General features: G+C 55.1%; 1 protein-coding gene and 1 long non-coding RNA gene across 2 annotated transcripts in view; one reads left to right on the top strand and one right to left on the bottom strand.

Annotated features, from left to right (window-relative positions):
* Positions 584-2,731, top strand: LOC102187162. The gene is made up of 5 exons (XR_001296921.2): positions 584-869; positions 1,087-1,133; positions 1,574-1,640; positions 2,081-2,159; positions 2,394-2,731. It is a non-coding gene; the product is annotated as an uncharacterized LOC102187162 (long non-coding RNA).
* LRRC75A (leucine rich repeat containing 75A) overlaps positions 2,731-10,945 on the bottom strand; it is a 34,206-nt gene continuing 25,991 nt past the window's right edge. The window contains exons 3-4 of the mRNA XM_018064696.1: positions 6,331-6,446; positions 2,731-4,618 (exon numbers count right to left, since the gene is read on the bottom strand). Of these exons, the coding sequence (XP_017920185.1) occupies positions 4,078-4,618; positions 6,331-6,446 (657 nt within the window). The 3' untranslated portion in view covers positions 2,731-4,077. The remainder of the gene's footprint in view (positions 4,619-6,330; positions 6,447-10,945) is intronic.

Below are 10,945 nucleotides of genomic sequence, written 5' to 3'. Positions count from 1 at the left end.
CGCTGTGGGAAGGAGGAAGGCTTCACCGCTGGTGAAACGCGGGCGCGGCTGGAGGAGTCTTGAAGGAGCGGGGGACGGAGGAAGGGGAGTGAGGGGGGCGGTCGGGGCGCAGTGGCTGGAAGGGCTGGTGCGGGGAGGGCAGACGGCCCCGGTCCCCAGGACGGGGAGCGGTCACGGTGTGTCCACGCCTGCCGCGCGCCAGCCTCAGTAGGGTTTCGAGGGCGTGATCGCATGTAACGCGCAGAACCACGGTCTGTAGCCTCCGCCGCTCCACTTTCCAGAGAAGCAAGCAGAAGCTCGCGAAGGCCGAATCTCTACTCCCGACCACCCGGGGTCGATGCGGCGAGACGCTCTCCACCAGATTGGCGAACTCAGGCTCTGCGCAAGCGCTCTGGGGCTAGCCGCGTGCCTGTGACCCAGAATTCTTGGGCCTTGGAAGAGACCATGAGCTAAGCAGGAGGGGGGAGTCCGGCCGGCGCGGCGGCGTTTGTGCCGTTAAACGGACCGGAAGTTCCCGTGAGTCTTTGCCAGGATTCCCCTCCCATCGCTGAGGAGTGGAATGTTCCGACTCCTTAAGGGGCTGGGACGCAGACTCTCTGGCCTTTCCACTGCCGGTGTCGCAGGCTGGTTCGTTTACCCAGTTAGGGCGCGTTTCGCTGGTTTCTCGACCGATGTTCCGGGGAAGCGTAACTGGAGCGCGGCGGGCGGCTGCGGCCAGGCGGGCCTGGGGGCGGGCGCCTTGGCCATGTGTTCATATCTAGGGACCGAGATGGAGGAGCGCGTGCATCTTTGTCCGGCAGGGCCTCCGCGGTCTGGGAACCCCTCCCCCCGGGCTCGCGGCCGGGAGTGAGTGACCCCGAGGAGGACCGGTAAGCGGAGCTGCCTACACCCGAGGGCGTGGGGCGAGGCTCGTAAGGGGGTCGCGAGGGAGGCTTGCTCGGCTGTCCTGATGATCTCGTAGGAAGTGCCGTCAGAAGCGATAACTGACGACTTTTACGCTTATCTGATGCGGTCGCTGACACCTGACGCTTTAGGTGCCCGTAGCTGCCAGTCTGCCCTAAATGCACGTCCTGATCCTTGTTTCAGATGGCTGCCCAATGGTTTTGCAGACGGGAGCAGCAGCCGCCCTCGAGGTAAGATCCGGTGTCTGTGGACTTAATAAGGTTAGCTTAGCTGTGTCTAAGGTTCTTCCACCCTTAAACGCACGGATATTGCTTGATGACTTGCCGTTGTCACTTTAATACATTTGATATAATTATGCACGGCCTCTTGGCGTGTTTGGGACGATTAGGTTGCGGCCCCTAGCCTGAAACGAGTTTTGTCTAAACCGCGTCTGTATTCAGTAACAGATACCTTCAGGCAGGTTTAGCCAAAGCCCAGGTCCCTGGGGCGGTACTAGGAGTGGTGAGGTGCTTGGCTGCTCTGATGAGATCACTTAATAGGAAGTGCCGTCAGAAGCGATAACTGACGATAAAGTTTCCCGACTGACTGCAGTCAAGGCATCGTCACCAGTTGCAGGTGCCCGGGAGTTCGGTGGTCTGGACTGTGACCCGTAATTTCTATATTCACCCAGGTTGCCAACTAGTGAGGCATTGCCAGCGCGTGATCACCAGCCACCGAGGATGGGAGACTGGACCGAGGTAAATAATCTTTGGACTGTAGTTGAGGAGGCTGAGGTGTTGAATCATGAAGTTGCTATTGGACCATATGTTGGCAGTTTCGTCTGGCTGACCTAGTAACTTGACCTTTATCCACCGAATATCTGAGAATGATTTCGGTTCATGTGTGGACTAGATAGCAGAGTGACCCCAGGAGTTCCTTTTTATGTCCTGGCTGTAGAGTCCTGAGCAAACTTTCTGCTCTGAGATGCTCTGAAAATAGAAAGCCTTAGGTGTGTAATGTTTAAAATAATGTGACTGAATGGAAGTTGAAACATGTAAAGATGGCAGTTATGACTCAGTCCCTACGGACTGTTGAGGGGATGGATGTGCATTTGTATAGCTGTGGCTGTCAGCACAGTGGAAACTGCTTCCAGTTGCCCTTAGCTGGCTGTCCACAGGTGCCTTATCCATCCCTCCAGGGTCTGAGCTCTGAAGAGTGGTGACCAGCAGAGTTTTAGAGCCGGCAGCAATGGCCGGAGCACCCCAGCCCACGACAAGGTAAGACCTGATCTGGACCATGACCATTCTGCATGGTAGAATGGATGAGCAGCTAGTTCTGTTAAAATGGTTTTGCAGAAAAGGATATCAATGATGAAATCACCCAAAAGAAGCTGGAATTACCGGCAGATTGTGTAGTGGTGAACCTATGGTTTTCTGAGGATATCTTTATGCTGTGAATGACTATTCTGGGGAGTATAAAGTAAGATTCACTGATACTTAGTTTCCTTGCAGGCTAAGCTGCAGCAGGGGCAGAATTTGGAAGTTGCAAGGACCAGTGGCAGCCATCAACTTGGACGCGGGAAATACAGGCTTCAACGTTTTGTTTTGTGCTGAGTATCAAAGAGGACATTCTTATTGTGAAAGAGCTGAGAAATGGATTTGGCAGCTTTTCTCTGTGACGGTGGAGTCATTAAATTCATAGTTTCCTAGTATTGTCCCTTAAGCAAAAGTAGCTTTTTGTACTTGTAAATATTGTATGCATGTGTCATACTGGGTGAGAGAAACTTCCTGAAATTTGTAACTCCATGCAGTTACCATAGATGTAATAAAAGGATGCTCTTTTGTATTAAGTTCTTAGAAATGTGTATTTTTTAAGAAAAAGTCAAGTCTGATCACTGCTGACAAATACTGTTAGGTCTCTAAGTCGTGTCGATATTAGTGGTCCAGTTAACTCCTTGTAACCTTCCCTTATGGTCAGTTTAAGGTGTTCTCCCCTCTTGAGACTTAGGGCAAAAATCCCAAAGCATTTAAGGCATCTGTACACAGTCCCTGTTCCTCTGGGCTCTGTCCACTGGCATGAGCTTCCTCTCTCCTGAAGCCCCACCCCCATCCCCACCCAGACTGCAGCATTTGATGCCCCAGTCTGTAAAGGTCTTGCCTCCCTGGCATCAGATTAGAAGCTTCCCTAACCCTCTGTTTACCTGAGGGGCCCTGGTTCACCAACATCATGGGTACATGAATAATTTTCTCCAATTCAGCAATCAGCTGGGCTTGGGCCTGAATGGGTAGGCTTAGGGTGTCGGGAAGGTGGGGTGGAGACTTGCTTTCTTCCCCTCCTCCCAGCTGTGGTTGCACCTCATCTTTGTGGTCTTGGGGTTTGGGGAATGTGCTCAAATTTTGGGGACCTCATGGGAAGGAATGGTCCTTTTGAAAGGAAGCAAGGCTCACTGTGGTCTGTACCCTAGCAACAATCACCTATGGGAAGGTCTGGTAATCTGTATAGAGAATGGGGTTTTCTGAGTGGGTCATATTTTGTGCATGTGCTGGTCTACCCCAGGCTTGCTAGGCAGGCTGCCATAAATATAGGCGGGTTTAGGAAATAGTTGGCCCCCTGGATAGGCCCTGGGATCACATCACAGGCAGAAAGATGGACCTTGTAGATGATGGGAAGTTTGTTTCAAGGAGCCCAGGGCTCCACAAGGAGATACCCTTTAGTCCAAATGGATGGGGGACTCCTGGGGTCTCTAGGAGCCAGTCCCCTCCCCCAGCCCTTGACCTGGGGTACAGTCAGCATCTGGCTGGGGTTTGGTGGCCTGAATATCTGTAATTCAGGATTGGAAAGTCCTGGGTTAGATGGAGGGCCCCTGCTACACTCCTTTCCTGGGGGAGAGCTCTCCGGATTCACAGTAGCTCAGGTTTCCAGCACCCTCAACCCGCTGCAACCACAGGTCTAGGGAGGCTAAGGGTGGATTATTTTCAAGCCAGGGATGACTTCTCAGGAACCAGAGGCAGCAGACATGGGTGGACGGGGGAGATGGAAAGGACCGAGGAGGAATTAACAGTGCTCCTTTCCCAGATGGTTCCATCCAGCTTCCCATGGGGGTGGGGGGAGGCGCTGCCCAGGCCCACTGTGGAGCTTCCCAGGAGCCCCAGCCATCCTATCCCAGGAGGAGTGACTTTGGCCCACACTCCCCTGTCACGTCTGGGTTGCACCTACAGTTTCCCTGTGCTCCTGGTCTCTGGCGGGGGTTTTGGGGCCCCCTCCGGGATCCTCTGGGCCCAGGGCCTCATCCTGGGTCTCATGCCCACTGCCTGGGCCCTCGCCCAGCTCCAGGATGGTGGGCAGGTGGCCCTGCTTGGGGGAGCGCTTGCGTAGGCTGAGCAGGAAGGGCTGGGGCAGCGAGAAGATGTCCACGTTGTTGCCCAGGTCGATCCACGTGACGCTGGGGAACTTTCTGGGGTCTCTGAGGGCGTCAGTGAGGTCGCGCAGCAAGGCCCGCGTCAGCCGGTTGCCGTTGAGGGCCAGAGTGGTCATCCGGGGCAGCGTGCTGAGCGCCGGCAGCAGCTGCAGAACCATGTCGTCCGTGAGGCCCGTGAAGCCCAGCTCCACACTGTCCACCTGCTCCCCGCAGCGCTGCAGGTAGCTGGCCACCCGCTCCAGGTCACGGGAGGTCAGCGGGATGCCTGACAGGTCCACCGTGTTGTCCGGAGGGCTCCCGGCCAGGACCGCCTTGAGGCTGAAAGGGAGATGGGACAGCAGGGTTCGAGCAAGAGCGGCAGGCTTTTCTCGGGAGGCCGAGGTGGGTCACCTCCAGGAGCCAGCCTCCACTCATCCCTGTGACTTCAAGAGGCTGGGGACCCCAGGCCCCTTGCACTGCCCCACCTCTCAACCTGGCTGCCCAGCAGGCAGAGGCTGGGGACCCCAGGGGAGTCCCCAGTGACTAAGGGTACCTTCAGCAGCCAAATGTCTGGGTCTGCTCTGGATTCCTTTCTTCCTACTCATGTGACCTTTAGATCCTTAACCTCTGTGCCTCAGTTATTTAGCTGAAAAATGGAGCCAACTGGGTACCACAGGTTGTCATGTGAAATAGGAATGCATTTAGGACAGTGCCCTTTAGAGGAGGTGGCGAATGGGCGAGTTCCCTACTCCACTCAAGAGCAAAATAAGACCTCGGATGCCCTTTCTTCAAGACCACCTTCTGGCCAGAAGGAGGATCCTTAGCGAGAGCCCTCAGGACAGCAGGCAGGGATTGGGGGTGGGTGCAGGGGCCCGGAGCCTGGTGGGGGCTGCTTTCTACCCGCTTCCACTCCCCACCTCCACCATCCCTTGCTCTTCTGCCCTGCCTCTTGCTCTTCTTGCTCCAGACCCAGATCTGGTCTCCAGGTACCCAGGTAAACCCAAAGCTCCAACCCTGGGAAGGACAGGGAGGTGGAGGGGCCCCAGATTGCAGCTTGGACTTCCTGTTGGCCTCATAGGAGAAAGAACCAGGCTGAGGTAAGAACTTGCTAGGAGTTCCAGCAGAGGGACCACAAGTGCAAAGGCCCCGAGGCTGTTGGAACTCAGTGTGTCTGTGAGCCAGCAGGAAGGGCACCCTGGGAGACACAGACCAGGTGTGAGTCAGCAGGATGGGGCACCCCCAGTGGGAGTGAGGCTTCTGAATGGAGAGTGGACTGAGCATGCCCATGCCCTGGGGAGACAAAAGGCCCTGGGTCCCAGCAGAGCTCACAGCCCAGCTTCTCCCTCTGCAACCAGCTCACAAATCTCCTGGCCTTCTGGGTTCCATGGGTCCTGTCCTGCACTCTCCCCACACTTGGCCTCACCTTGGCCCAGCTGGAGGGCCCTGTGCCTACTTTCTCCCCCTGGGAGGGGCCTTGAATAGTCTTCCCCTGGCTTGAGAGTGGGGGCGGTATCCGGAAGGGAAGGGGGACCAGAGCTCTTCTCTGTGCTTCCCCTCCCATCCCACCTGCAGGAGCTGGAGAGGAGCCTGCGCACCAGGACCCCAGGCATTCTGCCCCGTGATTCATCCAGAGTATGTTCCCCTCCGCTTGCTCCTATGATGCTGTCCTGGCCCTGGTTCTGTGTCCCAGTGTCCCCTCTGCCCCCAGGGTGCAGGCATCCACACAACCTCTGAGGGTCCTCACAGCTGCATGAGCCAGGGACGTGGCTGGGGTCTGGGACCCTGGGAGACATCAGGAGGGCTGGTGATGGGTGGGAGGAGTGCCCACATTCAGCCCCCACTGCATAGATTAGGGCCTGGATGCCAGTGCCTCTCAGGGCTCATGCCCACCTGGAATGCCCCCCTCCACCCCCATCAATCCTTCTCCTGCAAGCAGCTCGTGTCCTCTTCCCACTGCCCTGAGAGGGGGTGCTGCACCCCCCAGGCCCAGCCCAGCACAGCTGACTGGGAGCTGCCCTTGGAGGAGGAGGCTGGGCGGGGGCGGGACTCACCAGGCTTGGGGCTTCCTCTTCACCAGCCCGCGGTGGCGCCTCCACTGGGAGTGGGGGCTGAGGTGGTATGTCAGCTGCCGGCACAGCTTCTCCATGGCGCCCAGTGCATCGCCCTCCTGCAGACCAACCACAGGTCCCTGAGTCACTGGAGCAGGTGGGGAGCCAGGCCCCTTTCCCCGCCTTCCGCCACTCCTCCCGGGCTGAGCTCGGTTTGGAGACCTGCTGCGCTGGCCCCTGGTGGCTGCCCGGAGCAGGGGGCAGGGGGTGCAGACTCATCTGCACACTGGTTTTAGTTTCTGTGAATTAGTTGCTGTTGTGAATAAACCTGCTGCTGCTGCTAAGTCGCTTCAGTCATGTCCAACTCTGTGAGACCCCATAGACGGCAGCCCACCAGACTCCCATGTCCCTGGGATTCTCCAGGCAAGAACGCTGGAGTGGGTTGCTATTTCCTTCTCCAATGCATGAAAGTGAAAAGGGAAAGTGAAGTCGCTCAGTCATGTCCGACTCTTAGCGACCCCATGGACTGCAGCCTATTAGGCTCCTCTGTCCAAGGGATTTTCCAGTCAAGAGTACTGGAGTAGGGTGCCATTGCCTTCTCCGGAATAAACCTGAGATTTCTATAAGAGCCTGATTTCAGGTGATGTGACAGGTGACCCCTTAGTCAGGGTCACCACGGTCCCTGCTGCTTCCCGACGCCCAAGGCTGTCCTGCTCACCGGCTCTCCTCACAAATGCCCGCTGGGCCCCTCCCAGGTGCTGGACACTTGCTCTGCACCCAGGGAGCAAATGTCCTTGCCCTCGTATTTCACACGACAAAGAGAACAGTGACATCCTTTACCATGTCTTTTCTGCCGACATCAGCAGTGGGAAAATAAAGGAATGCAGGGCCAAGTCTTCCCCAACCCATTTCATCCCCCTTCCTTCCCTGTCTGGTCCACCAGCATTTGAGCTCGAGACCCTGGGTGTTATGGCCTGAACTGTGTCCCCCCAAATTCTTAAAGTCCTAATCCCCAGCACCTCAGAATGTGGCTGTATTCAGAGACAGGGCCTTGAAAGAGTAATTAAGATAAAATGAGTTCATCGAAATGGGCCCTAGTCCTATATGACCGGTGTCCTCATGAGAAGAGACCAGAACACAGCTGTGTACAGAGGAGAGACTATGTGAGCACACAGGGGGAAGATGGCCGTCCACTTGCCAAGGAGGGCAGCTTCAGAAGAGACCAACTCTGTTAATGTCTTGATCTTGGACTTCCAGCCTCCAGGTCTGTGAGGAAACACACTTGGGCTGTTTTAAGTGGTATTTTTGTCACAGTAGCCCCAGCAAACAAATACGCTACGTTAGGGGACGCAGAGGGCAGATTTTAGAGACTCCTGCTCTGTCCAAGGGTAGTCAGTTCAACAGAGAGTCTCCAGCCTGAGAGACTGAGTGGCCCACAGCCTGTGCACTCACCAGACGGTCCAGGGCCAAGGACCAAGGCCATGAAGTGCCAGGTGTGGATGCAAACCCACTTGCAGATGGCAACGCGATATGGTAGGTCAAACATTAGAGTGGCCAGTGCCCAGTGGGGCGCCTGACACAGAGTGGGTGCTCAGTGAAGACCAGCTTGATTATTACCATTGTCATCATTACTCTGCTAGCAAGAGGCAGCACACAGCTCTCCCCCTTCTTCTGATGTTTGGCTTTCCGAGGTTTTCGTTACTCATCTGAGTTCGTTATTTTCAACCTTGGTCTGAAAATATTAAATGGAAAATTCCCGAAAAAACTCATAAGTTTAAAACTGCACTGTCCTGAGTAGCATGATGAACTCTCATGTTGCCTGGTTCCATTCTGTTGGGGACATAAATCATTCCTTTGTGTGGTGTAACCCACACTGTGTATATTACCTATACCGTTAGTATAGAAAACACACTTTTATACAGTTTGGTACCATCTGTTTCAGGCATCTCCTGAAGGTCCTGGAGTGCTTCCAGGTGGCACTAGTGGAAAAGAATCTGCCTGCAATGCAAGAGATCGTATTAGATTCAGGTTGGAGCCACGGGTTGGGAAGATCCCCTGGAGGAGGGCATGGTAACCCTCTCCAACATTCTTGCCTAGAGAATCCCAGGACAGAAGAGCCTGGTCGGCTACGGTCCATAGGGCTGCAGAGTTGGACACAACTGAAGCGACTTAGCAGGCACACATGAAGGTCTTGGAATATATTCCCCAAGGATGGATCTACTGTACTGAGTAGTTAAGAGTATAGACTTGATCCAAACTGTGTGGATTCAAATCCTTGCATTGTCTCCTCCTGTGTGAACTTGGGCATATCACTTGACCTCTCTGTGCCTCTGATCCTCATCTGTAAAGGGTTAAGCAGGATAGGGGAGCAACCAGCTTACATGGGGCCATATGGAATTGGAGGGGCCTATGGGCCTCCAGCTGGGGGATGTGATTGGATTTATGGGCTGGGGGTGAGGACAGGTCTGGCCTGGACACAATCACCAGCCTCTGATTAAACCCCTGGCCAAGGAACGAGCAGAGCAGGCAGACGGGGGGATCAGTCAAATATCAAAGAGGCAGAGGGAGGGCCCAGGGGACATGAAATAATGGAGAAGGCTCGGTCAGAGAAGCAGGAGTAAGGAGAGCCCTGGGCACCAAGAAGAAGGGGCTGGTGGGCTCAGACACCCCACTGGAGACTCCAGTGAGGAGGTGCTGGCCAGCACAGGCTCAGGGCTGGTGGTCATGGTGCTGGCCGGGGTGAAGGCCAACTTCTAGGCCAAAGGGAGAGGGGAGGATGGCCCATCTAAGCCAAGGGTCTGCCTGTGGGATTCTTTCACAATTCTTTCTTTATTTGGCTGCTCTGGGTCTTAGTTACAGCATATGGGATTTTCGACTTTTGATGTAGCATTTGGGATCTTTAGTTGTGGTATGCGGAATCTAGTTCCTTGATCAGGATTAAACCCAGGCCCCCTGCATTGGGAGCACAAAGTCTTAGCCACTGGATCATCAGGGAAGTTCCCTGTCCCTAGGACCCTTGCACATCAGTATCACCCACAGCTTTAGAAAACACAGCTGCCTGGGCCATCCCCAGCGATGGGTGGGCACTGGGACTTTTAACGCCTCCCCCTGACCTCAGCCGAGATTCCCCTGTGCTGCCAGGTGGACCAGTGGGGTGGGATGTGGTAGTCTGCCCAGGATCACCCCTGGGACCACCCGGGCTATTCCAAAACTGAGAAACGAGCTCCTAGCCCTAAACTTAACCTCTGACCACTTCTTGGGGTTCCAAAGTTGGGAGCCATAGACTGTCCCTCAAACTTCTCGGCCAGAAGGAAGAAACAGAAAGCTCAGTTCTGTCGCTCAGTCTTATCTGACTCTTTGCAACCCCATGGACTGCAGCATGCCAGACTGCCCTGACCATCACCAACTCCCGGAGCTTGCTCAAACTCATGTCCATTGAATCGGTGATGCCTCTGTCGTCCCCTTCTCCTCCTGCCTTCAATCTTTCCTAACACCAGGGTCTTTTCCAATGAATCAGTTCTTCGCATCAGGTGGCCAAAGTATTGGAGTTTCAGCTTCAGCATCAGCCCTTCCAATGAATAATCAGTACTGATTTCCTTTAGGCTTGACTGGTTTGATCTCCTTCCAGTCGAAGGGATTCTCAAGAGTCTTCTCCAACACCACAGTTCAAAAGCATCAATTCGTCGGCGCTCAGCTTTCTTTATAGCCCAGCTCTCACATCCATATGTGACTACTGGAAATACCGTAGCTTTGTCTAGACCGACCTTTGTCGGCCAAGAAACAGAAAAAGAGGCGGCAAAGCAGCCGCCGCAGTGCGCCGGCATCGCCACCAGGGGGCAGCCGCGCATGGGCGTGAGGCCTCCAAGCTGGGCCTGTACTCTTGTTTACTAAACAGGGACCGGGGACGTGGTCAATTTGCACCGAGCCTGAGGCCAAACGTGAGCCGGAGTCGTCAGGTGTGAGAGCGCCTCCGCTTGTCTGAACTAAGATTCAGTGACTTATATTATCTACTAGACACTGGGCACTGCCTCTGGCTTTGCCTATGTCCCAATCCTGTAATCACAGCCATTGCATGAGATGGGTGCCCCTGTAATCCGGCTTGACAAATGCGGAAACAAGAAGTCGATGTGAAGGCTGGATGCAAACCCGGCAGTCACTATGAGGCTGGGCTCTGCTCTGGCCTCAGGTAATGAATCTTTCTCCAAAGTGAGTCCAGGGTGCTTCTATACTTTGCAACTAGGAAAGCCCCAAGCAAGCTCACTTAAGTTTTCCCACTCCAGGCCTCTGCCTGCAAGAACAGCTAAGCAGGACTGGCCCAGTGGTGGAGGAGGAGGAAGGAAGCAGGGAGGCGAGGAAGAAGGAGGATGCTGGCAGTGTCCTCTTACTCTGAAAGTCGTGAGACCCAGCAGCCCCTGTGTGGGACCAGACCCCACTCCCAAGCCACCGCTGACGGTCCAGAAGGGGGCCCTGGAATCCTGACTTTAGACAAGACTCCTTGGGGGCTTAACCCTGAGACATGGGGAGAGGGGTTGGGGAGGGGGCAAGAGTGGTGGGGGGCAGGTGTCTATGCTGGTTGGGGTCCCAGGGCCTCTTTCCAGCTTGGCTGCCACTGGGCCCC

This window comes from Capra hircus, chromosome 19 (assembly GCF_001704415.2).
Source record: "Capra hircus breed San Clemente chromosome 19, ASM170441v1, whole genome shotgun sequence".
Lineage (NCBI taxonomy): Eukaryota > Metazoa > Chordata > Mammalia > Artiodactyla > Bovidae > Capra > Capra hircus.
Note: the sequence above shows the minus strand (reverse complement) of the source record. Positions and strands in the feature narration are given on the sequence as shown.